The sequence below is a fragment of the Carcharhinus amblyrhynchos genome, unplaced genomic scaffold, assembly GCF_965287045.1.
Source record: "Carcharhinus amblyrhynchos unplaced genomic scaffold, sCarAmb.v2.hapA scaffold_515, whole genome shotgun sequence".
NCBI lineage: Eukaryota > Metazoa > Chordata > Chondrichthyes > Carcharhiniformes > Carcharhinidae > Carcharhinus > Carcharhinus amblyrhynchos.
The window spans coordinates 97,255-125,192 of NW_027650255.1; the positions used below are offsets into that span (position 1 = coordinate 97,255).

Genomic DNA, 27,938 nt, shown 5'->3' on the forward strand with positions numbered 1-27,938 from the left:
CTACATGTGACTCCAGATCACCTAACTGCCCTCAATAATAAATAATAATAATTATTATAATCATATATAAATAGTAAATGCCCACATCCCATGGATGAATAAAGAAATTCAGAGAAAAATGCCGCCAGTCAAAGATTGGAAAGTTAGACACACCCATAAACAAAACCAATGTTCAGAAGCTGGGGGTGAAACATTTTGGGTGGCAGGGTATTTACGGATCCAGACAATCTTTCACTCCGATGGTCTGATCTATAAATGCATTTATGCAGAACATGGATAAAACATCTAATTGAGTCAATGTCCAAGTCTGAAGGAAACGACAAACTTGCTAGGTATTTATTCCTGTTGGAGAGTAGAGGTGTAGAAATGTAACAGGGGTTATGGGGAAAAGGCAGGAGAATGTGTATGAGAGAAATATTGGGCATGATTGAATAGCAGAGCAGACTCGATGGGCCGAGTGGCCTAATCCTGGTCCTGTGTCTTATGGTCTCAGAGCGCATGACATCGGCGTGGCGCCCCCCCCCCCCCCTCCCCCCGTCCCCCCCCCCCCCCCCGCAACGTGACGCCCCCCCCCCCTCCCCGCAACGTGACGCCCCCCTCCCCGCAACATGACGCCCCCCCCCGCCCCTCCCCGCGGCGTGACGCCCCCCCCCCCGCAACATGACGCCCCCCCCCCCGTGGCGTGACGCCCCCCCCCCCCCCCCCGTGGCGTGACGCCCCCCCCCCCTCCCTGCGGCGTGACGCCCCCCCGCCCCTCCCCGCGGCGTGACGCCCCCCCGCCCCTCCCTGCGGCGTGGCGCCCCTCCCCGCAGCGTGGCGCTCCCTCACCCCCTCCCCGCAGCGTGACGCTCCCTCACCCTGGCCACGGTTGGGTTCCCCCACCCGCCCGCTGGGGTGCTGCAGTTTTGCTGTGATGAATGGGGATTTAGCTGAGTGCTAAAATCTCTGATCTCACTGGCAGCAGTGACAGGGCAAAGGACACTGGAGAATCCGGGCCACTTCACTGACAGAATAAAGGTTTATAGCCATGCATTGGAGATGTCGGCGTTGGACTTGGGCGGGCACAGTCAGGAGTCTCACAACACTGGGTTCACGTCTAACAGGTTTATTTGGAATCACAAACTTTCGGAGTGATGTCCCTTCAACAGGTCAGCACGGTCACTGACCTGATGAAGGAGCAGCTTCCTGAAAGCTCATGATTCTAAGTAAACCTGTTGATCTTTAACCTGGTGTTGTGAGACTTCTTACTGTACAATTTGATGAATTTTTTATATGAAGAATTTTACAAAGTTGAGCTGTTGCCAGGTCCCGTCCTCCCCCAAACCCACCTGACTCTCACCCTGCGCGTTTTATATCAAATGCATCTCCTCTCACAATATAATCACTCACCAAATGGCTCCCAGCTGCACCATGTGTCATTAGAGAAGGGTTTTCCAAGGAGTTTAGCCTGAATTAAATGCTCCTTGTAGCTGTATAATTCAATTTCATTGGTCAGCGAACAATTCTTGTGCAATGCACTCTGTAAAGAAATACACAATAGTTTACAATCACAACACTAAAATATAATTCACTGTTACATCTTCCCAAGTTCCCTAAATACAAATAATACTTCAACCACTAAGGGAAAGAACAGTAAAGATCACCTGGGAAAATCACAGAGTTTGAACAGGGAGAAATGATTGAAATCGATTCAGCGAAATGGTTAAATCCACTCAGAACTAATGTCTTCAAACAGAAGTTACAAATACACATGAGAGAGATGGAGGGATAGTTAAGATGGAATTGAATTGGGACAAAATAAATGACCTTACAGAAGGGGCACGCAATGGCCAGGGTGGGTGGGGGGGATCTTGGGACATAGATTAAGAAAAGCCATGGAAATTAATAATGCTGTGCATAAAGTTATTGAACTCATTTCTACAGAGATAGAATTTAAACATGGAGAAGTTGAGCTAAACAAATGTAGAACCTTGGTGAAATCAGTTGAAATAGAACAGTTCTCATATCGATATTACAGAGTAGGTTATAGGAGCATCGGGGAAGGTGTGAGTTGAAAGGTTAGCACAATCAGCCAAGTCTGAACAGGGTACTGCAAGTTTTTAAAATTACAAAGTGGTTCAATAAGAGATGTAGAGATGATGTTTTCACTCGTGGGCAATAAAAAAAACCGATAAACAAGTACAGAAAGTCACCAATAAATATGGTCAAGCAAAGTTAATGTTTTGAGTCTGGATAACCCTTTGTCAGAGTCGTTAGGAGAAACAGCTTTACGCAGAGGGGTTACAATGTGAAACTCCCTATCACATGGGAAGTTTGGGGCAAATCGCATAGATACATTTAAGGAGAAGTGAGGTGAACACAATCTAGAAAAAAACATAAGAATTCAGAACAGGAGCAGGCCATTCAGCCCCTCGAGCCTGCTCCACTATTCAATAAGATCACGGCTGATCTCATCTCAGCCTCGACTCCACTTTCCTTCCCGTCCTCCATAACCCTTCAACCCCATTACTGATTAAAAACCTGTCTATCTCCTCCTTAAATGTTAGTGCTCCAGCATCCACTGCACTGCAAAACAGTTAGAAGGAAATATGAATGGGATTAGTGAGATTATCTTTCACAACTTTTTGATAAATCTATTTAACTGCACCCTTTCACTATTCCAATGATACAATACTCTAAGAATAATTTTAACTGGATAAATGTAATCGTATGTGTAAACTTTGCTTTTGTTAATAAATGTTTTAATTTCATATTTAAAATCCCCAAAAATGTTATTAATTTGTGGCTTTTGATTTCAGTACACAAATCTTCTCCTGGTTAAAATAAGAACAGAGAAGAGTTCTGATAGTTAGCCAAGTTTCACTGGCCAGATCAAAACAGAGAGACATCCAGAGAACAACCACTTCTCCAGCCTGGCTCCAATCCCACGGAAATAATTAACTCACGGAAGCTCATATTTCCCAGGTGCAGTGGAAACAAAGATTGTCAGGTCCTTGTTGGCAGCCTTCCATCAGGTAAGCTGATGGTTTGCAGTGATTAACCTTGTTAAACATTGCTTGGTGTGACTCAGGAGCCCACACTGACATGGCTATCTCTGCTATATTTGGTGAAGAGGGAACAGCAGGCGGAGGGTGCATGATTCACTGGCCTCTATTTCCTCCGGGCGTTTCCAGCCAGCTGAGCAGCCAAGATGGAATTGTCACTCCTGTAATCATCCACAGAATGTGGACACTGTTGGATCGGTCAGTATTTATTGCCCTCGAGAAGGTGGTGGTGAGCTGCCTTCCTGAAAGGCTGCTGTCCATCTGCTGTAGGTACATGTATCATGCTGTTAGGGAGGGAGTTCCAGGATTTTGACCCAGTAAAAGAATGATGATGTATTTCCAAACCAGGATGGTGAGTGATGAGGAGGGGAGCCTCCAGGTGATGTTCCCAGGTATTCTCTGTCCTTGTCTTTCTATCTAACTGGTAGCAGTCACAGGTTTGGAAGGTACTGTCAACAGAAAAGGCTGAAGCAAATAAAAACCAAAGTTCTGGAAAAACTCAGCAGGTTTGACAGCATCTGTGGAGAGAAACTGAGTTCAAGTTTTGAGTCTGATGTAACTCCATCAGAAGTTAAGAAAATTTGATTAAATTACGAAAGCAAAAAACTAAATATGCTGGAAATTGGAATTAAAAATATTAAATGCTGGAAGTATCAGCTGGTCAGGCAATCTCAGCAGAGAATCAGGATTAATGTTTCAGGTTTGTCAGAAAGTGTAAATCAAGCTGAAACATGAACTGATTCTCTCCACGGTTACTCTCAGCCCTGTTGAGGTGATAAAGGTGCAGTTTGCCATTATCTTCCATGCGTCAACATATAAACCTGTGATAAACCTGTCCAACAAGCTCGGTTTGGCACACGACACAAGCACCATTTGAATAACTTCCACCTCTCTCCTCTCCAGTTGCATAATTAACAAGGAGAACAAAACAAAAAGACAAAGTCCTCTCTGACCCCCAAAGGCAGCTAAGCAAGCTGCTGGAGGCTGCACTAACCCCCCTGCCTAGAATTTGAGATGCTATAATCTCAGAGACTTATTCAACTCCCTTTCAGTGGACTGCAAATCCAAGAACTTTCTTCATGTTTTGGAGGATTTTAAAGGTGGCATATAAACTCAAGTTGTTGTCTGAAAGGCTTTTTGTTTTGTTTGTTTATATTCAATCCAATCAAAGTCCAATTCAGAGTCTCAGTGAGTGAGTCATTCCCGATCCAAGCTGACAAGACAGGCTGGCCACTTCCTGCCTTGAGCTTGATCTACATGATCCAAGCTGATTGGAGCAGACATTGCATCTCCTCCAAGGCTTGATCTCATTTGCATCTTAGCCAAAATGCTGCTTTTAAAAAAACTGCCTCAGTGAAGCCTCAGTGTAACCTCATGACTTCAATCAAGTGCAGGATGCCAAAACTACACTTGACCTTAGCAAAAGACCGAGAAGATTCACGTTCTGGCATCTAACCTCACTGAGTTTTGTATTCTATTCTCCTACCCATTAGCTTTCTCACATACCCTCTCATAGTCAACCTTCGCAAGAAAGAAAACTGTATTCAGCCTCTGCCATAGCGGAGAGTTCTGAGATTTGATGTCACTGGCTGCCTTCCTTTAGGACCATTTTAATTCATTTTTGGGATGTGGGTGTCACTGGCTGGTCAGCATTTATTACCATCTATGATAAGGTGGTGATAAGCTGTCTTCTTGAACTGCTGCAGTCTGAGGTGTAGGTACACTTACAGTGCTGTTAGGGAGGGAGTTCCCAGGATTGTGACCCAGCGACAGTGAAGGAACAGTGATATATTTCCAAGTCAGGATATTGAGTGGCTTGGAGGGGTACTTGTAGGTGGTGGTGTTCGTAGCTATCTACCGCTCGTGCTCTTTCAGGTGGTAGTGGTCATGGGTTTGGAAGGTGCTGTCTAAGGAGTCTTGGTGAGTTCCTGCGTTGCATCTTGTAGATATTACAAACAGCTGCCACTGTGTGTCAGTAGTGGAGGGAGTGAATGTTTGTGGAAGGGTTAGCAAGCAAGCAGACTGCTTTGTCTTGATAGTGACAAACTTCTTTGCTTTGATTTATTTTCACATGTATTAACATACAGTGAAAAGTACTGTTTCTTGCACGCTATACAGACAAAGCATACCGCTCATAGACTAGGAAACAAGAGAGTGTAGAATGTAGTGTTACAGCCATAGTTAGGGTGTAGAGAAAGATCAACTTAATGCAAGGTAAGTCCATTCAAAAGTCTGATAGCAGCAGGGAAGAAGCTGTTCTTGAGTTGGTCGGCATGTGACCTCACGCTTTTGTGTCTTTTTCCTGAAGAAGGTGGAAGAGAGAATGTCTGGGGTGCGTGGTGTCCTTAATTATGCTGGCTGCTTTTCCCAGGGCAATGGCAAGTGTAGACAGAGTCAATGGATGGGAGGCTGGTTTGCGTGATGGACTGGGTTTCATTCACAACCTTTTGTAGTTCCCTGGGGTCTTGGGCAGAGCAGGAGCCCAGACCAAGCTGTGAATCAAGCAGAAAGAATGCTTTCTATGATGCATCTGTAAAAGTTGGTGAGAGTCGTAGTTGACATGCCAAATTTCCCTAGTCTTCTGAGAAAGTAGAGGCTTTCTTAACTATAGTGTCAGCATTGGGGGGGAACCAGGACAGGTTGTTGGTGATCTGGATACCTAAAAACTTGAAGTACTCGATCCTTTCTACTTTGTCCCCGTTGATATAGACAGGGGCATGTTCTCCACTACGCTTCCTGAAGTCGATGACAATCTCTTTTGTTTAGTTAACATGAGGGAGGAGAGATTCTTGAGGCGGAGCTGCACCCATGCAGACAAGTGGAAAGTATTTCATTACACTCCTGACTTGTGCTTTATAGATGGCGGACAGGTTCTGGGGAGTCAGGAGGTGAATTACTCATCACTGGATTCCTACCCTCTGACCTTCTCTGGTAGCCACAATATTGTGATGATAGAAGTGCAATTGATATGGATAAGGTCATCTGATGAAGAGGGAAACCTCGAAAGCTAGTGAATTTACTATCAAATAAATCGGTTGGACTTAAACGTGGTGTCGTCAGACTTTTTACTGTGTTGGCCATAGAAAACAGAGGGTAGCAGTGGAGGGGTCTTTTTCCGGTTGGAGGTCTGTGACTAGTGGTGTTCCGCAGGGCTCTGTACTGGGACCTCTGCTGTTTGTGATATATATAAATAATTTGGAAGAAGATGTAACTGGTGTGGTCAGTAAGTTTGCGGATGACACAAAGATTGCTGGAGTTGCTGATAATGATGAACATTGTCAGAGAATACAGCAGGATATAGAAAGGCTGGAAAATTGGGTGGAGAAATGGCAGATGGAATTTAATCCAGATAAAAGCGAAGCAATGCATTTTGGTAGATCTAATGTAGTGGGGAGCTATACAATAAATGGCAGAACCATCAGGAGTATAGACACACAGAGGGATCTGGGTGTGCAAGTCCACAGATCCTTAAAGGTAGCAACACAGGTGGAGAAGGTGGTGAAGAAGGCATGTGGCATGGTTCCCTTTATTGGACAGGGTGTAGGGTATAAAAATTGGCATCTGATGTTACAGCTGTATAGAACGTTGGTTAGGCCACATTTGGAATACTGCATCCAGTTCCGGTCACCACACTACCAGAAGGACGTGGAGGCTTTGGAGAGAGTGCAGAGGAGGTTTACCAGGATGTTGCCTGGTATGGTGGGTCTTAGCTATGAGGAGAGATTGGGTAAAGTGCGGTTGTTCTCCCTGGAAAGACAGAGAATGAGGGGAGACCTAATAGAGGTGTATAAAATTATGAAGGGCGTAGACAGGGTGAACAGTGAGAAGCTTTTTCCCAGGTCGGAGGTGACAAACACGAGGGGTCATAGGTTCAAGGTGAGGGGGGCAAGGTTCAACACAGATGTCAGAGGGTCGTATTTCACACAGAGGATGGTGAGGCCTGGAATGCACTGCCAAGCAGGGTGGTAGAGGCGGACACGCTACAAGTAGTCTAGTTGGGAGCATGAGCCATGCAGGCTTGGAGGGCCGAAGGGCCTGTTTCCTGTGCTGTATTGTTCTTTGTTCTTAATAGACATTAAATTTACTTAAGTTCCCTGGGATTTTGAAGTACAGTGATCGACAGGGTCATGTAATGACAGGATTTGTGTGCAGTCTAGGGTCTGTAGCAGGGAAACAAAATTTTTGCAGAAGGGAGTTGGGGTTTGGCCATTCTGGTTGAAGTTAGGAGAATTTCACAGGTTTCTGAGATTGAATTGGTTAGTATTGTATTCGCTGGAGTTCAGAAGAATGAGGGGAGATAGAAACTTATAAAATTCTAACAGGACTAGGCAGCGTAGATCCAGGAAGGATGTTCCTGATGGTGGGGGAGTCCAGAACCAGGGGTCACAGTCTGAGCACACGGGGAAGAGCATTGGGAATAGAGAAGAGGAGAAATGTCTTCATCCAGAGTGTGGTAAGCCTGTGTAAATTCACAACTACATAAAATAGCTGAGGCCAAAACTTTATATGTTTTCAAGGAGTGGTTAGATATAGCTCTTGGGGTGAAAGGAATCAAAGAATATGGGGAGGAAGACGGGATCAGGATATTGAGTTGGATGATCAGCCATCATCATGATGAATGGCACAGCAGGTTTGAAGGGCTGAGTGGCCTCCTTCTTCACCTTTATTCAATGTCTACATTTCTGAAAGCTCTATATCTTCAGGAAACTCCAAGGCTGTCTATGTTTATTATAGCCTGTATATCTGTGATTGCTAACAATACTTAAAGTGGCCTTTAAGTCTGTCAGAGGAAATTTGCTTATTTGGTTCTGAAACGATGATAAATTGAAATTAAAGTTGTTTCCATTGCATTTTTAAATATTGTTTAACTGTTAATAGTTAAGTTGCCTCATTTGTTAGGGTTATAGTTAAACTGTGTCATTAAATAAAATTTGTTTTACTATAAAAGATCCCTACTGTATCAATGGCATCGGTCCTGAAAAGACATATCCTGTCTTTACATTTACGTCAAAATAGAAAAATGATGGGGTTTAGTCTGGCTTCCTAATGTAACTTGGGGTTCTGGCCTGGGACCAAAACAGTATTTATGTGGATAGTCCAGTTGTGTTTCTGGTGAATGGTAACCCGAGGATACTGACACTGGGGGATTCAGTGATGGTAATGCCACTGACTGTCAAGGTCCAACAGTTAGTGTATTATTCTAAGGTTCTTTTGAGATATTTGAAAGAGAATGGATTGATACAAAGACAGAATGTACAAGATTACAGTGGTAAGGCAGGAGAGTGGGGCTAGGTAGAACATACTTTTAGAGAGCCAGTGCTCAATGGGCCGAATGGCATTATAAAGATTCTGTGATCACCTCTGAGGTATTCCTGATAACATAATCTAAAGATGGGTTTTGAAGATTTCCAGTGATGGGGCTGAGAATATTTTTCTTTGGCAGCTTGTCCCATTGCAGTATCTTCATGACAAGCTGGGCTGTGAAATACACCATCCCTTCTAGTCTTCATATCTAAACCAGCACATTGTACATTAAATAATTGACTCAGTTTGATTTGCTAATGTTACTGCTGCTCCCAATTGTACAAACATTTCTGCTCCAAAGTGAAATGACTTCTCACCTTGACAATGCTGATTGGTTTCCGAGACAGGTGGTAGGCCGTGTACAGCAAGAAAGTCAGGATCAGTGTAAACGTTCTGTAGCTGAAAAAACAAGATCTCGAGTTTGAATCATGTATTAAATAAAAGCCTGGTGACCACAGCTCCCTGATGCATTCACCATGGCAATGTCTGAACCAAAGCCAGCTTGCCAACCAATCAGCAGCCCTTTCTTAATTCATAAATTAATGTTGTCTTTGAAATTTGGTTTTCTTGAATTCGTTCTGATGAGTACAAGATGAAAAGCTTCGACAGCAGAGATCTCTGTTCAACAATATCATGTATTTGACAGGGTTGAGGGAGAACGGGGTGAGACAGGTAACAAAATGGAGGTGAAACTAAACTCAGATTCATATACAGTATTACAGATCAGGAATGAAGACTATATAATGGAGCATCACACATGACAACGCTTTATAATTCCCTTCATACATCTCTTTTCTCTCCATCTCACTCTGCCTCATTAAGAAATGCCTTAAAATATACCATTTTGACCAAGCTTTTGGTCAGTTACTTTATTATCTCTTTATGTAGCTTAGTGTCAAATTTACCCCAATGAATATTCCTGATTGTCTCAAAAGTCCAAATAGATACAATGAGCAGTTATCAGTAATGGGAGGTCACACACTGATGGCAAGTATGGACAGTGTTGTGCACCAATGAGGGTGTTTATATATGGAGCAGGGACACAGTGTGAACATATGAGGGAGGGGTTATACACCACAAATTGAAAGCGAGAGGATGATGGAAAACCGCACAGCAGAGCAACTAATGTATAATTTATTTACAGCAACTCTTATTCCAATCATGCCACACAAGTGCCTGAAAATGACCACCTGCAACAAGAGAACACAACCTTCTCCTTCTGACATTCAATAGCATTATCATTGCTGAATCCCCCACCATCAACATCCTGGGGGGTTACCATTGGCACGGTGGCACAGTGATTAGCATTCACAGTGCCAGGGACCCAGATTTAACTCTTGGCTTGAGTCACTGCGTGGAATCTGTACGTTCTCCCCGTGTCTACATGGGTTTCCTCTGGGTGTTCCGGTTTCCTCCCACATTGTCAAAGACATGCTGGCTAGGTGCATTGGTCATGCTAAATTCTCCCTCAGTGTACCCGAACAGAGGATTTTCACAGTAACTTCACTGCAGTGTTAATGTAAGCCTGCTTGTGACACTAACAAATAAACTTTAAACATTGATCAGAAACTGAACTGGGCTGGCTGTATAAATACTGTGGCAACAAGAGCAGGTCAGAGGCTGGGAATCCCACAGCGAGTAACTCACCTCCTGACTCCCCAAAGCCTGCCCACCATCTATAAGGTACAAGTCAGGAGTGTGATGGAATACTCCCCACTCGCCTGGATGGGTGCAGCTCCAATAACACTTAAGAAGGTCAACACCATCCAGGACAAAGCCTGTGTGGCACCCCTAAACATTCAAGTCTTCCACCACTGATGCACAGTGACAGTCGTGTACACCATCTACAAGATGAACTGCAGGAACTCATCACGGTTCCTTAGGCAGCACCTTCCAAACCCATGAACACAACCACCTGAAAGGATAAGAGCAGCAGATATCTGGGAACGCCACCTCCTGTAATTCCCCTCCAAGATGCTCACTATCCAGACTTGAAAGCGATTTACTGATTCCTCACTGTCGCTGGGTCAAAATCCTGGAACTTCCTTTCTAATAGCACTGGGGGTGTACCTGCGCCACATGGACGGTAGCAGTTCATGAAGGCAGCTCACCAGCGCCTTCTCAAGGGGCAAATAGGGATGGGCAATAAATGCTGGTCTAGGCATTGACTCCTGTATCCCACGTGTGAACAAAGAATAACAAAAATAATTCAGGATGTTCCATATAAAGTAATTATGGGGTACACTCATGGCCATCCCCATCAGTGACTTTGCAAGGAAAGATAGACTGAGTTTTCCAAATTGCTGTAAAAACGTTTGTTCTCTTCAAGCTAAAGGATGTTAGTGATGTCGAATGGAGCGTATAATCATTTCAAGAACACAATGGCAACATCAAGTACTTCCAAATACGGCTCTGAGAGTCAAAATAATGTAACCCGTGTGTGGATGCAGACGATGTTAGTATAGTTCTTAATGAATACTTTATGTCTGTCTTCACAAAAAAGTGCAATGACTCAGGCATAGTCGTTAAGGAGGGTTATTAGATATGATAAGGATCGGGAGAGTATAGTAGTATTAAGGGAGTTGAAAGTGGATAAGCCACCAGGCCCAGATGAAACACAAGCTGTCTGTTCAAAGAAGCCAGGTAGGAAATAGCGGAGGATCTAACCATCATTTTCCAACCTTCAGATTATGGGTGAGGTGCCATAAGATTAGCGGTCTGTTAATGCTGTAATTTTGTTAAAAAAGGAGCAAGGGACAGACTAAATAATTATAGGCCAGTCAGACTGACCGCAATAGTGGGCAAATTATTCAAATCAATTTTGGGACAGGGTAAACAGTCACTTTGGCATGGATTAATCAAGGACAGTCAGCATGGGTATGTTGAGAGAAGGTTGTGTCTAACTGATGCAATTGATGTTGTTGTGCAAGTATCAAGGAGCACCGATGAGGGTAGAGCCAATGATGTGGTTTACATGGATTTTAACAAGATCTCAGTATCAAAGTCCAAGGAATCCAGGGGCATTGTAGCAAGCTAGATGCAGAATTGGCTCAGTGGCAGCAGACAAAGAGTTGCTGTTGATAGATGTTTGTGTGTTCAAAGGTTGTGGGATTCTGCTCAGTATTCAGTCACCTGCTTTTTGTGCTTCCTATTAATGATTTGCATGAAAATGTAGAGGAAAGATCAAGAAGTTTGCAGACAACAGAAATTGGCTACATAATTGGCAGTGAGGAGGACAGCTATAGTCTGCACAAAGATATCAATGAACTAGGCAAGTGGGCAGACAAGTGGCAAACGGAATTAAACCCACATTTGGGGAGATCAAATAAGACATAGGATTATGCAAAAAAAAATGAGGAAGTGAGGGAACTTGGGAGTGAATTTCCACAGATGCCCGAAGGTAGCAGGACAGATTGAAAAGGCAGCATGGATATAGAAACATTGCAAATAGGAGCAGGATTCAGCCCATCGAGCATGTTTTACCATTCAATACGATTATAGCTAATCCTCTATCCCACACCATATTCATGCCCTCATCCCATTCCCCTTGACACCAATAGACTGTAGAAATCTATTTCCTTACGAAATATATTCAGCTATTTGGCCTCCATGTCCTTCTGCGGTAGAGAATTCCATAGGTTCACCACCCCGAGAGAAGATATTTCTCCACACCTAGTCCTGAACGGCCTCCCCAACCCTGAGACAGTGACCCTCTGTTGTTGACTGTCTCCGTCCAAGCCCAGCCAGAGGAAACAACATCCCTACCTTCAGTCTGTGTGGCCCTGTCAGAATCTTATACATTTCAATTAGAACCCCTCTCATTCTTCTAAATTCCAGTAAATACAGTTCAAGTCGATCCAATCTCTCATGTGTCTGTCCCAGGAATCAGTTTGATCATAGAATCCCTACAGTGCAGGAGACTATTCGACTCATCATGTCTGCACCAACCACAATTCCACCCAGGCCCTATCCCCAGAACCTCACATATTTACCCTGATAATCCCCCTGATACGAAGGTCAATTTAGCATGGCCAGTCCACCTAACTCACACATCCTTGGACTGTGGGAGGAAAGCAGAGCACCCGGAGGAAACGCATGCCAACATGGGGAGAGCGTGCAAATGCCACACAGACGGTGACCTGACACTGGAATTGAACCCAGGTTCCTGGTATTGAGGCAGCAGTTCTAACCATTGTGCCCTCGCAATTCTCCTACAGCAAGTATATCCTTTCTTAGATATGATGTGGAGATGCCTGCATTGGACTGGGGTGGGCACAGTAAGAAATCTCACAACACCAGGTTAAAGTTTATTTGGAATCATGAGCTTTCGGAGCCTTGCACCTTCATCAGGTGAGACCAGCACTGCTGCCTCACGGTGCTAAGGACCTGGGTTCAATTCCTGGCTTGGGTCACTGTCTGTGTGGAGTCTGCACATTCTCCCAGTGTCTGCATGGGTTTCCTCCCAGTCTGAAAGACGTGCTGGTTAGGTGCACTGGCTGTGCTAAATTCTCCCTCAGTGTACCTGAACGTGCGCCGGAGTGTAGCGACTAGGGGATTTTCACAGTAACTTCATTGCAGTGTAAGTTAGTGTAAGCAGTGTAAGCCTACTTGTGACACTAATAAATAAATAAATGGAGCAAAACTGCACACAATCCTCCAGATGTGATCTCTCACCAAGGCCCTTACAGCTGCAGTAAGATATCCTTACCATTGTACTCAAGTCCTCTTGCAACAAAGGCCAACATACCTCTTAGCTTCCTAACTGCTTGCTGTATCTGCAGGATTACTTTCGTGACTGGAGCACACGGACACCCAGTCAGTGACAAAGGGACATTGATTTAAAGTGATTGGATTAGAGGGAAGGTGAGGAAAGTGTCTTTGCACCCAGAGGATTGTGGGGGTCTGGAACTCACTGCCTGAAGGAGTAGCAGAGGCAGAAACCCAAAACTCATTAAAACGGTGTCTGGATTTGCACATCGAGCACGGGAACCTTCTCTGGACCAAACGCTGGCAGTGGGACGAGGCTGGGTGGAAGGTTATTCAGCAGCACAGAAACAATGGACACAGTGGCCTCCGACTGCACTGTAAATAATCCCACATTTCCTAACTTGTATAAATATCTGAAAGGAGGGAATATGGAGAGAGGCAGAATGAAGATTACTCCTAGGAATGCCGGCACCAACACAATAGCCGGATGGCCTTCCTCTGCGTCGTATCAATTCTCTGATTAGATGCAGAGTAGAACTCCCCGTACAGCCGCAATAAGGTCTCACCCAGTTTACACAATCGCCCCCTCACCGCACTAACATAAGAACAATACAACACAGGAACAGGCCCTTCGGCCCTCCACATTATCCTATCTAGACCAACCACTTATATCCATCTATTTCCCGTTTGTTCCTATGCCTATCAAGATAAGTCTAAAATGCGGCTAACAAACCTGCCTAAGCTTCATCACTTGGCAGTGCATTCCAGGCCCTCAACCAACCCTCTTTGTAAAAAACTTCACTCGCACATCTGCACTGAACCTTCCCCCCCTTATCTTGGTGACATTCCTACTGATTTAGGAATTGTTCTAGCTATTGGCTAATTCTGATTGGAATTTGGATGGAGGTTGGCTGGACTTGTTCAGTAAAAAGTCTCACAACACCAGGTAAAGTCCAATAGGTTTATTTGGGAGCACAAGCTTTCAGAGTGTCGGTCCATCTTCAAGTGAAGAAGGGGCAACTCTCCGAAAGTTTGTGCTACCAATAAACCTGTTGGACTTTACCTGGCGTTGTGAGACTTCTTACTATGTTCACCCCAGTCCAACGCCATATCATGGACTCGTTTCCACAGACCCTCCCCTTTTCCCCATAGCCCTGCAATATTTTTCACATTAGAGAATTATTCAATTCCTTTTGAAAACCATGACTGAATCTGTCTCCACCGCGCACTCAAGCGGTGCATTCCAAACCTTCATCATTTGCTGCTTTCAAAAAAAAACGTCATGGTTGAGACGAGACAGAATATATTCATCAGGGGAGGCGATGGCCTAGGTGTATTATCACTAGACTATTAATCCAGAAACTCAGCTAATGTTCTGGGACCCGGGTTCGAATCCCACCATGGCAGATGGTGGAATTTGAATTCAATAAAAAATACCTGATAACCATGAAATGATTGTCGGAAAAAGCCATTTGGTTGACTAATGCCCTTTAGGGAAGGAAATCTGCTGTCCTTATCCAGTCTGGCCTACACCTGACTCCAGAGCCACAGCAATGTGGTTAACTCTCAACTGCCCTCTGAACAAGGGCAAACTGAGGATGGGTAATAAATGCTGGCCCAGCCAGCGATGTCCATATCCCACAAATGAATAAAACAAGTGTGGGACTACTTTGTAAAGTAGTCCATCATTCAATTTGCCCTGCTTTTCAAAACAGAGAATTGCAGAGTGAACAAGATGTCTCCAGCTGGTCACCTGTTGCCTTGTAGCAGTTTCAAAGTAACAATGGCCACAGAGACGGTAACCGTTCCTGATAACTCCAAACAATGGAAAACCTTCACAGATTATAATCTCCAATAATAGTACTAAATGGCTGAAGCATTACATAAGAACATAAGAAATAGGAGCAGGAGTACACCATCTAGCCCTTCGAGCCTGCCCTACCATTCAATAAGATCATGGCTGATCTGAACAGGATCAATTAGTGGATCAAGGAATCAATTGTGACCATCCTGTAACCATGTCTCTGTAATGGCCACCAAATCACACTCGTTTGCAATGATTTATGCCATCAACTCATTTACCTTGTTTCCAATGCAACGAGCATTCAGAAAAAGTGCCTTTATGCTAGTTTTTGTACCTTCTTTTTGAATTCTAACACGTCCACTAATGACGTCTCCCAAGTTCTCTTTCCTTTTAACTTATTTCCTGATTTTTGATGTAGTTGGAACCTTCTCCCCACATTTTGTCCTGCTCCCTCCTCAGACTCCTTACATAGGTTCCCACCCCCCCAGCATATTAGTTTAAACCCTCCCCAACTGCTCTAGCAAACACTCCCCCTAGGACATCAGTCCCAGTCCTGCCCAGGTGTAACCTGTCCAATTTGTACAGGTCCCACGTCCCCCAGAACTGGTTCCAATGCCCCAGGAATCTGAAACCCTCCCCCGACACCATCTCTTTATCCAATATATCCTCTCATTTCTACTCTGACTAGCACATGACACCAGTAGTAATCCTGAGATCACTACCTTTGAGATCTGATTTCTTAACTTTTTTCCTAGCTCCCTGTATTCTGCTGAAGGGGGAGGGCAATTAGCCAGGGGTCAGAGTACACATTGGTACAAATAACTATAGGTTAAAAAAAGGGATGAGGTCCTCAAAGCAGAATATAGGGAGTTAGGAAGCAAGCTGCAAAGAAGGACCTCAAAGGTAGGAATCTCAAGATTACTATCTGTGCCACTTGTCAGTCAGAGAAAAAACAGCAGCATGAATACATGGCAATAAAGGTGGTGCGAGGGGAAGAGTTTCAGATTCCTGGGGCATTGGGACTGGTTCTGGGGGAAGTGGGACCTGTATAAACTGTTGGATTATACCTGGGCAGAGTGGGGACTGATGTCCTTGGGAGGGTAATTGCTCGAGTGGTTGGGGAGAGTTTAAACTAATATGGCAATGAGACAGCTTTCCAAAACACTGAAGGGGGAGGGAGGGCAAGTAGCCAGTGGTCAGAGAACATGTGAAAGGATTCAGAGCAGGGGGAATGTAGAACAAGAGGAAAAGACAGGAAGGAGAAAAAGGAAAGCGATAGGCAGAGAAGTCAAGTGCCAGAGTCTGACAAGGGCCAAAGATAAAATAGTAGGAAAGGGAAAAGAACTGTTGAAAGTGCCCACCTTAAGTTTTTGTACCTGAATCTTGGAGAATTCCAAACAAAATGGGTGAAGTAGTTGCACAGATAGATGTAAAGGTGTATGATATCGCTGGCATTACAGAAACGTGGCTCCAAGCTGAACAAGGATGGAACTAAACATTGAGAACTACTCAGAGTTTAGGAAGGACAGACCGAAAGGAAAAGATGGTGGAATTGCATTGTTGATTAATGATAATATAGATACGATATTGAGGAAAGATATCAGCATAGATGATGTGGAACCTGTATGGTGGGGGTGGTACACAGACCACCAAACTGCAGTGATAACGTTGGGAAAAGCATTAGACAGGAAATCAGAGATGCATGTGTAAAATCTGTGGTTATGGGAGACTCTGATCTGCATATAGATTGGGAGAATCAAATTAGTCACAGTACAATAGAGGGGGGATTTCTGGAGTGCATACAGGATGGTTTTCTGGAGTAATACACTGAGGAACCAGCAAGGGAACAGGCTATCTTGGACTCGGTGTTGTGCAATGAGAAAGGATTAGTTGGCAATCTAGTTCTGAGAGAATCCTTGGGGATGAGTGACCATAATATGGTAGAATTCTTTGTCAAGGTGAATAATGATGTAGTTGATCCTGAAATCAGAGTCCTGAATCTCAGTAAAGATAACTATGAGGCATAAACTGGCCAAGATGGACTGGGAAACATTACTGAAAGGAAAGACAGTGGACAGGCATTGGCAGGCATTTAAAGAACGAATCAGCAAACTCCAGGAGTTTTTAATTCCTGCTTGGTGCAAGAGTGGTAAGGGAATTGTGGCCAAACCATGGCTGACAAGGGAAACTAGAAATAGTATCTGGTTCAAGAAGAAGCCCTGGTAAGAAAAAGCAATAGGCCTGAGGATTGGGAGCAGTTTAAAATTCAGCAATGGAAGACCAAGGGATTGGTTAAGAAGGGAAAAATAGACTATGAAAGTAAACTGATGGGGAACATTAAAAAACTGACTGTAAAAATTTCTACGGGTATGTAAAGAGAAAAAGATTGTCAAAAAAGACTGTAGGCCTTTTACAATCAGAAGCAGGAAAACTCATAATGAGGAATAATGAAATAGCTGAGGAATGAAATTCATTCTTTGCATCAGTCTTCACAAAGGAAGACATGAATAATGTACCAGAAGTTCTGCAAAAAACATGTTTCAGTGGGGGGGCGGTTTAGAACAGAGTTGAGGAGGAACTTCTTCACTCAAAGGGTGGTGAATCTCTGGAATTCTCTGCCCGTTGAAGTGGTGGAGGCTGCCTCGCTAAATATTTTTAAGACGCGGGTTGATGGGTTTTTGATAAGAGAGGGGATTAAGGGTTATGGGGAGAGGGCGGGAAAGTGGAACTGAGCCATGACAGATCAGCCATGATCTTATTGAATGGTGGGGCAGGCTCGAAGGGCTAGATGGCCTACTCCTGCTCCTATTTCTTATGTTCTTATGAAATCAGCATTAGTAGAGAAATGGTTTGGGGGAATTGATGGAATTCAAGGAGGATAAATCTCCAGGGCCTGATAATCTTCATCCCAGAGTACTTAAGGAAGTGGCCCTGGAAATAATAGATCCATTTTCTAAAGTTATTTGGACTCTGGAATACAGATCGGAGAGTAGCTAATGTAAGCCCACTATTCAAAAAGGGAGATAGAGAGAAAACAGGGAACTATAGACCAGTGAGCCTAATGTCAGTACTGGGGAAATTGCTACAGTCCATTACCAAGGATTTTATAACTCAGCATTTGGAAGGCAGTGGTACAATCAGACAAAGTCAGCATGGATTTACAGAAGGGAAATCATGCTTGACAAATTGATTGGAATTTTTTGAGGACGTAACTAATGAGTTAACCAAGGAGAACCAGTTAATGTGGTTTATTTAGGCTTTCAACAAGGTCTCACAGAACAGGCTAGCTAGTATATAAAATTAAGGCACATGGGATTGCAGGTAATGTCTTGAAACGGATAGAAAGTTGGTGAGCAGATAGGAAGCAAAGAGTTGGCATAAGTGGATCTTTTTCTGATTGGCAGTCAGTGACTAGTGGGGTTCTGCAGGGACCTGTTGGGGGTTAGACCAAAGTCTCTCTGGTGTTTTGGAAAGTTGTCTTGTCTTCAAACTGTTCAGAGTCAATCCAGAGAAGAGCAGACTTTAACCAAAGGACTCAATTTCCATTATCACGTAGCAGTCGACTTTGCTGTATTGAACCTGTATAAAAGGGTTTTTATGGCAAGGGTTTGATTGGAACACGTCAGATGTATCTTAGAGGTTATACATTGTAGTGGCTGTTTTGTTTCTTGTTTATAATTGATAATAGTTCTTGCTAATTTTCTTACTATACATGTTAACTATATTCTGAAATAAACTCTGAGAAAAGCTCCCTAGTGGGTCAGTTGAATCATCCCTGAAGTGAAGCCTATCATGCTTATCCTGGCCAAGTTCAAGATGCTAAACTTATGATCCAGGCAGAATCAGAACAATTATCTCCAAATCTACAGATGATATAAAGTTGGGTGGGAAGGTGAGCTGTGAGGAGGATGTGGAGATGCTTCAGTGTGATTTGGACAGGCTGAGTGTGTGGGTATCTGCATGGCAGATACAGTATAATGTAGAGAAATGTGGGCTAATCTACTTTGGTAGCAATAATAGGAAGACAGATTATTATTTGAATGGGTGTAAACTGAGAGAGGTGGATACTCAATGAGACCTTGGAGTCCTCGTGCATCAGTCGCTGAAAGTAAGCGCACGGGTACAGCAGGCAGTAAAGAGGGCAAATGGTATGTTAGCCTTCATAGTGAGAGGATTTGAGTATAGGGATAGGGATGTTTTACTGCAATTATATAGGGCGTTGGTGAGACCACACCTGGAGTATTAAACAAAGAACAGTACAGCACAGGAAACAGGCCCTTTGGCCCTCTGAGACACACATTGTGTGCAGTTTTGGTGTCATTATCTGAGGAAGGATGTCCTTCCTATAGAGGGAGTACAGCTGATTCCTAGGATGGCTAGTCTGTCATATGAGGAGAGAGTAAACCTGTTAGGATTATATTCATTGGGGTTTGGAAGAATGAAAGGGGATCTCAAAAATTTATAAATTCTAACAGGGTTAAACAGGGTAGATTCAGAAAGAATGGAGGAGGCAGTGGTGTAGTGATATTGTCACTGGACTCATAATCCAGAGACCCAGGATAATGCTCTGGGAACCCAAATTCAAATAGCATAATGGCAGATGATGAAAATTGAATTTTCTAAAAATCTAGAATTAAAAGTCTAATGATGAAAGTCTTGTTGTTTGTTGTAAAAACCCACCTGGTTCACTAACATCCTTTAGGGAAGGAAATCTGTCAATGTTTACCCAGTCTGGCCTACATGTGATTTCAGACCCACAGCAATGTAGTTGACTCTTAAATACACTCAGTGCAAGGGCAATTAGGGATGAGCAATAAATGCTGGCCCAGCCAGCCACACCCACATCCCATAAATGAATAAAAAAAACCGTGTGTGCAGATATCCATTCACCCAACCTCACCATTATTTTACTTTCATCATCCAGGGAGCTCTGGCTCGGAAAGTTAGGCAGAAGAACAGTACTAGGACAGAATTTAAGATATGTTCATCGCAGGTTATTGGCAAATCCATCACAACTGTGAATTCTGAACTACAGCAAACCACACAATTAAAGCTAAATCTGCTGTTTAGCAATATCACCAATTACACATTCTTCATACAGACACTTCCAGGAGTGTCTGTTTGCTTGAATCAATGACAGAAAACACTTTATAGCCAATGCTGTCCCAACATGGTAAAAAGGACAATTTACGCTGCCTCGATATGATGCAAGGCTCAAAAATAGACAAGCTTCAACTAAATTATCCCATTACGCAACAGGAAATGATTACAAAAGATAGCAACAGCCTCATAAAGCTAAACTTACCACTGATCCCGTGTAAATGAAGTTAAGAAGCGAATGCCCAGGGGAAGTACTGCCATTGATTTGTCTTCAGAATTCCCACAAGCTTGTAAAAAATTGGTTAGAAAGCTGCTGGCTGTTAGCTTCAAATATTTCTAACTATTCACATAGAGCTTTCATCACTCCCTTCTTCCAATTCTGTTCTCCATAAATAATCTGTATAAAGACAGATAATTATTATTTATCGTTCAGGTCATTAAGAAAACTCTCATAATTATTGTTAACAATGGATGTTTGCTCACAATGACAGTGCCGAGTCACAGTCTCACTAGAGCCAGAACAGAGTCCACCTCAGTGTCATTAACGTACTGGGAGTGTCACTAATGCTGCATTCTTCAACCACTCATTTACTGAGATACATGCATATATATTGTATGTTGGGGTTTGGCATGTGAACCACCCCTTTAAGAATGCAAGTCAAGTGAGCCCTGGATAATTAGTTCCTCCCTGGGGTAGTTTTCAACCTGTGAATGAGCACAGCTCCCAGTGATCAAGTTACCAGGCCTAGCTCGTGATTCTTCCTGCGTCCTTCGTCCATTGGGACGTATATAACTAGCAACAAGGCTGCTTCATGGCCTACACATTCCGCTGACGTTCCATTCTGGTGAAGAGGGAGGAGTTAGATCATCGCCCCAAGTCTTTGAAAAATGACACTGGCGTATTGGAGGTTTACAGCACGGAAACAGGCCCTTCGGCCCAACTTGTCCACGCCACTGATTTTACAATTAAGCTAATCCCAACTGCCCACATTTGGCCCATATCCACCTTACCCATGTAACTGTCTAAATGCTTTTTAAAAGATAAAATTGTACCCACCTCTACTACCACCTCTGGCAGCTTGTTCCAGACACTCACCACTCTCTGTGAAAAAATTGTCCCCCTGGACACTTTTGTATCTCTCCCCTCTCACCTTAAACCTAATCCCTCTAGTTTTAGACTCCCCTACCTTTGGGAAAAGATATTGACTATCTACCTTGTCTGTGCCCCTCATTATTTTGTAGACCTCTATAAGATCACCCCTCAGCCTCCAACACGCCAGAGAATCCAGCCTCTCCTTATAACTCAAACCATCAAGTCCCAGTAGCATACTAGTAAATCTTTTCTGCACTCTTTCTAGTTTAATAATATCCTTTCTATAATAGCGTGACCAGAACTGTACACAGTATTCCAAGTGTGGCCTTACCAATGTCTTGTACAACTTCAACAAGACGTCCCAACTCCTGTATTCAATGTTCTGACCAATGAAACCAAGCATGCTGAATGCCTTCTTCACCACTCTGTCCACCTGTGACTCCACTTTGAAGAATCTATGAACCCGTACTCCTAGATCTCTTTGGTCTATAACTCTCCCCAGCACCCTACCATTAACTGACTAAATCCTGCCCTGGTTCAATCTACCAAAATGCGTCACAACACGTTTATCTAAATTAAATTTCATCTGCTATTCATCAGCCCACTAGCCCAATTGATCAAGATCCTGTTGCAATCCGAAATAACCTTCCTCACTGTCCACTATGCCACCAATCTTGATGTCATCTGCAAACTTACTAACCACGACTATTAAATTCTCATCCAGATCATTAATACAAATGACAAATAGCAGTGGACCCAGCACCAATCCCAGAGGCACACCACCGGTCACAGGGCTCCAGTTTGAAAAACAACCCTCTACAACCACCCTCTGTCTTCTGTCATCAAGCCAGTTTTGGATCCAATTGCCTAACTCACCCTGGATCCCGTGAGATTTAACCTTATGCAACAACCTACCATGTGGTACCTTATCAAAGTCCATATAGACAAAGTTGACTGCACCACCTTCATATCTTCTTGGTTACCTCTTCAAAAAACTCAGTCAAATTTGTGAGAAATGATTTTCCACTCACAAAGCCACGCTGACTGTCTCTAATCAGTCCCTGCGTCTCTAGATGCTCTAGATCCTGGAAAAGAACCACAGCATGGCAACACTATGAAGGGGAGTTAGGAGTGTTCCAACTGCATTAATTCAATTTAAACAGCCTATTTAGGGGGGAGTAGGACTTGTCTGGGAGCTGAAATGCTTTGGGAAGCTGGCACTGAGAGAACTTGGGCTATGGACAGCTATCAGTGATGCTAGAAGGAAGTTATGGATCTAGACTCGTGAAATGGTGGGGTCGTGGGTATTCAGGCTACCGTCAATAGTGAGGAAGCAGCTTTCACTACAGTCAAAGGAGTGGCTATCGCAGGAAACGGGCACCAAGGGGATTGGAGAAGCGGGCAGCCAGTGGCGACAGGAGGCTTCAAGGCTACATGCCCGCTGGCAGAAAAAAACGCCGGCCAGTTTTGCTGACATAAGGCCCTTCAATAATGGGGCAGGGAGCTGGATACCTGAAACAGAGTGCTTCGGAGCTTACGCGGCAACAAATAATGTGGGCGAGAACATGGTAGCACCTATCATCTTGAGCACCTTTGCTGATCTGAGGAGTTTGACACAACCAGACAAACTGGCAGAGAAGAATTACCAGGAATTGTGCACAGTACGAAAGGCTTATTTCGCCTCAAAGCCATTCATGATTGCTGAGTGTTTTCGATTCTACAAATGCGACTAACTCAGAGGAGAGTCCATTGCTCAATTTGAGGCAACTCTGAAAAGACTGGCTGATCAGAGTTCGGAAATGGACTCGAAGGTGCTTTACGGGTCCGACTGGTTTGTGGCTTCCAGCATGAAGCCATTGAGCAAAAGTTATTGGCTGAAGAGAAATTACAGTTTAAGTCCGCATAAGAGATTGCGATTTCCATGGAATCAGTTGCCAGAGAAGCAACACAGTTGGGTGTCAGTGCCCAGGTGCACAAGGCAGTGAAAACCCTGCAGACTTTGGCATCGCAGGTAGTAATGTCACCCGTGTGTCAGGACAGGGAGTCCAAATGCAAGCAAGTTGGTCACATTGCCCAGAATTGCCGGCTGCAACGAAGCCCAAAGATAGGAAAAAACAGGCCCCTGTTGCCTGCCATGGAGAGGACAGGGAGTCAGTCAAGTCTGCAGAAGGAGCAGGCAATCCAGAGAAACAAGAGCTGAGTCTAAACATTCTATCAGTATGAGGTGATGCCGACTGGGTCTGGGTTCTCCCTATACCGGAGGGGAAAATGGTGAAAATGGAAACGGATTTGGGGAAAGCTTTGTCCTTGACACCAGGATCAGTATGCAGGAGTTAAAGGCCCTGTCATTAAGCCCTGCAAAGATCACATTATGAACATTCACCAAGTGATTCCTCACAAGGATTATATACTGGTGAAGGTACAGTTGAGAGAGCAAAGCGAGAAGTTGCCACTATACATCATGAAGGGCAACTACCCCATATTATTCAGATGCTCCTGGTTACAGGAGTTGAAATTAGATTGGGGTATGGTAAATAGGCTGACAAACTCAAACACCACGTGACAAGACGTCTCAGAGAAATGGAAAGACAAAGGGTGCAAAGGTTAAATTACGGCTCCATCAGGCCTATCTGAATCTGGGGGCTTTAGAACCAGTGACCACCAATGAATGGTATTTCAGAGTCAGAGTTGGTCACTCCAAAGGAGGAAGCAGCATCAGTGACACCAGCCACCTGCAGTCCGTCAGAAAGGGATCCTCACACTCAGCATCAAGATCTTCCAAAATCCTGGGGGACTACTCTGGAAAAGGTTCCTGAAATGAGGAAACAGCCTCTACCAAACAGCCATCCCCCTGATGGACTCATCATGTCCATGTGAAGTGTCCAAAGGGACTTTGTTGGGGACAGTGTTAGTTTGCAATACTCGGTACAAATAGTGGTCATTATATGTAAATATGTTCTTCTAACAGCCTCAAGATAAAGGGGGGGGGGGGTTTAGAAAGGAGTTGAGGAGGAACTTCTTCACTCAAAGGGTGGTGAATCTCTGGAATTCTCTGCCCGTTGAAGTGGTGGAGGCTGCCTCGCTAAATATTTTTAAGAAGCGGGTTGATGGGTTTTTGATAAGAGAGGGGATTAAGGGTTATGGGGAGAGGGCGGGAAAGTGGAACTGAGCCACAACAGATCAGCCATGATCTTATTGAATGGCGGGGCAGGCTCGAAGGGCTGGATGGCCTACTCCTGCTCCTATTTCTTATGTTCTTATGTTCTAACGGGTCTAGACAGGGTCGATGCAGAGAGGATGTTCCTGATGGTGGGGGGAGTCCAGAACCAGGGGTCGCAGTCTGAGGATTCAGGGTAGACCATTTAGGATGGAAGTGAGGAGACATTTCTTCACCCAGAGAGTGGTGATCCTGTGGAATTCATTCCCACAGGAAATAGGTGATGCCAAAACATTGAATGTATTCAAGAGGCGACTGGGTATAGCACTTGGGGTGAACGGGATCAAAGGTTATGGGGAGCAAACAGGATCAGGCTATTGGGTTGGACAGTCAGCTATGATTGTGATGAATGGTGGAGCAGGTTTGAAGGGCTGAATGGCCTCCTCCTGCTCCTATCTTCTATGTTTCCTTGGCTGTATATACGTTTTCAGTTGGGGTAGGTTTGGATTTAAAGTGAAGAGGTGTATATAGTGTGTTGGGGTTTGGGGTGTGGACTGTCTCTTTAAAAATGTGGTCACATAACCCCAGACCATCAGCTCCTCCCGTTGGGTAGTCATAGCCCTGACTGAATCAGTGCACACTTTCATTAAACAGCACCCAGTGTTCACATTAACAAGCTTACCTTTAGGTAGGCATATTCTTTATGCCCCTTCCATAGGGGCAGATATAATATTTACCTACAAGCAACAAAACCGCACGTGGAGTGCTCGTTGGGAGCACATCAGAGAGGGAGAGACTGGTGAGAGGAGAGTTTGTGAGTAAGCTACTGTGTTTTTCTTAAACTAACATCTCTAGCCTTTTTTTTAAATTTTAAACCGGATACAGGAAGTGGTCATAGGGAGGCCTGGGAAGTAGTTTTTTTTCCCTCTGGACCCCCATAAATTGGAAAGGTAAAGGGCCTGTGCTGTGCTGTAATGTTCTATGTTCTATGAGTTTCAGTTAATCAGTTGAATTAAAGGATAGAACATAGAACATTACAGCACAGTACAGGCCCTTCGGCCCTCGATGTTGCACCGACCAGTGGAACCAATCTAGTGACCCTCTAACCTAAACTATTCCAATGTTATCCATATGCCTATCCACTGACCATTTGAACGCCCTTAAAGTTGGCGAGTCCACAACTGCTGCAGGCAGGGCATTCCACACCCTTACTACCCTCTGAGTAAAGAACCTACCTCTGACATCCATCCTATAATTACCACCCCTTAATTTAAAGCTATGTCCCCTCGTGTTAGCCATCACCATCCGAGGAAAAAGGCTCTCACTGTCCACCCTATCTAACCCTCTGATCATCTTGTATGCCTCAATCAGGTCACCTCGTAACCTTCTTCACTCCAATGAAAATAACCTCAAGTCCCTCAGCCTTTCCTCATAAGACCTTCCCACCATACCAGGCAACATCTTGGTAAACCTCCTCTGCACCCTTTCCAATGCCTCCACATCCTTCTTATAATGCGGTGACCAGAACTGTACGCAATACTCCAAGTGCGGCCGCACCAGAGTTTTGTACAGTTGTAACATAACCTCACAGCTCCGAAATGCAATCCCTCTGCCAATAAAAGCTAACACACCGTACGCCTTCTTAACAACCTTATCAACCCGGGTGCCAATGGTATCACCGGAAGTATTGTGACACTCTGGGTAGCATCCCTGTCTCTGAGCAGAAGTTGTGGGTTCGAGTTCCCAGCACTTGATGGCCAAGGAAGATGCATTCATAATACAGTCAAACAGGTTGAGTGTCAGTCTGTAAACTCTACAAACATGCCATTGGCTGGCATGCTAGCCACACGATGTGGAGCAGTGCCCCTGAAGCTAGAAGACTAGTGACCTGTTCTGGGAATTACAAGCTATGGTGGTGTGGGAAGAGAACGGAATGAAATCACCAATAAAATAACAACAGGATTCAACATTTGTTGAAAATTTCACGATGACAGCACTCCCTCGAGGGGGAGAGAGAGATCAGAAAGCACCTGAGAGACCGGGACATACAGAATAGGAAGCAAAACCATGCACTCCTCCCCCGTGTCCACACTCTCTCCGCCCAGTGTCCACACACACTCTCTCTGTGTCCGCTCTCTCTAGTAAGGCATTTGACAAGATCCCACATGACAGATTGGTATAAAAACTAAAATCTCATGGGATTCAGGGTGGGCTGGCTAGATGGATACAGAACTGGCTCTGTCATAGAAAGAAGTCTCACAACACCAGGTTAAAGTCCAACAGGTTTATTTGGTAGCACAAGCCACTAGCTTTCGGAACACTGCCCCTTCATCAGGTGAGTGGGAGTTCTGTTCATAAACAAGGCAAATAAAGACACAAACTCAATTTACAAACTTACAGTAAAATTTACAGTAGTGATGGAAAGGTGTTTTTCAGAATGGAGATCTGTAACTGGTGGTGTTCCGCAGGGATCAGTGCTGGGACCTCTGTTGTTTGTAGTATATATAAGTGATCTGGAGGAAAATGTAGATGATCTGATTAGTAACTTTGCCGGTGACACAAAGATTGGTGGAATTGCTGATAGTGCCGGGGATTATCAGAGGATATCGATAGACTGGAGACTTGGGCACAGAAATGGCAGATGGAGTTTAATCCGGACAAATGTGAGGTGATGCATTTTGGAGGATCAGATTTAGGTGTGAATTATACTGTAAATGGCAGAACCCTTCGGAACATTAACATACAGAGGGATCTGGGCGTGCAGGTCCACAGTTCCCTAAAAGTGGCAACACAGGTGGCCAAGGTGATTAAGAAGGCAGATGGCATGTTTGCCTTTGTCAGCTGGATCATTGAGTACAGGAGTACTCCTGTATGGCAAATCATGTTGCAGCTATATAAAACTTTGACTAGGCAGCACTTAGAGTATTGTGTGCAGTTCTGGTTGCCGCACTAACAGAAGGACATGGAAGCTTTGGAGAGAGTGCAAAGGAGGTTCATCAGGATGTTGCCAGGTCTGCAGGATGTTGACTCACGCAGAGTGTGGTAGGGGCCAGGAACGCGCTGCACACTAGCGACATTTAAGAGGCATCTGGACGGGTACATGAATAGGGAGGAATAGAGGGATACGGACTGAGCAAGGGCAGAAGGGTTTATTTAGTTTAGTTGTGGCAGCAGGACCGGAAGGGGTTTGGGGCCGATGGGCTTGTTCCTGTGCTGTACCCTTCTTCATTCTCACCCCACTCTCCACTTTCTGCCCCAACTGTCAATTCTCCCCACCCCGTCTCTTCCTGCTTGCTCGTTCACCCATGTCCACTCTCTCTGCCGCAATGTCCACTCTCCCGTGTCCACTCTCTCCTTCTCACTCTCCCTCCCCCCATGTCCACATAGATAAGGGTCATGGGTGGAGGGGAGCTCGTAATGTTAAAATGGCGGTGCGGACTCATAGGGCCGAAGGGCCTGTTTCCTGGGCAGTTTTGTTCTTTGTTCACATTCCCTCTCTCCCCGTGTCCACTCTCTCTCTCACTCTCCCCGTGTCCACTCTCTCTCACCCCCGCCATGTCCACTCTCTCTCTCCCCCCCACTCCCCGTGTCCACTCTCTCTCTCCCCCCGTGTCCACTCTCTCTCTCTCCCCGTGTCCATTCTCTCTCACTCTCCCCAGTGTCCACTCTCTCTCTCTCCCCCCCACTCCCCGTGTCCACTCTCTCTCTCTCTCCCCCGTGTCCACTCTC

The 27,938-nt window shown here is 44.6% G+C and overlaps 1 protein-coding gene across 1 annotated transcript in view; it reads right to left on the bottom strand.

Annotated features, from left to right (window-relative positions):
- LOC145339525 (glucose-6-phosphate exchanger SLC37A1-like) overlaps nt 1-27,026 on the bottom strand; it is an 80,455-nt gene extending 53,429 nt beyond the window's left edge. The window contains exons 1-4 of the mRNA XM_080184006.1: nt 26,608-27,026; nt 20,165-20,356; nt 8,666-8,747; nt 1,390-1,519 (exon numbers count right to left, since the gene is read on the bottom strand). Coding sequence (XP_080040132.1) covers nt 1,390-1,519; nt 8,666-8,747; nt 20,165-20,220 — 268 coding nt within the window. The 5' untranslated portion in view covers nt 20,221-20,356; nt 26,608-27,026. The remainder of the gene's footprint in view (nt 1-1,389; nt 1,520-8,665; nt 8,748-20,164; nt 20,357-26,607) is intronic.
- Between the last annotated feature and the right edge of the window lie 912 nt (nt 27,027-27,938).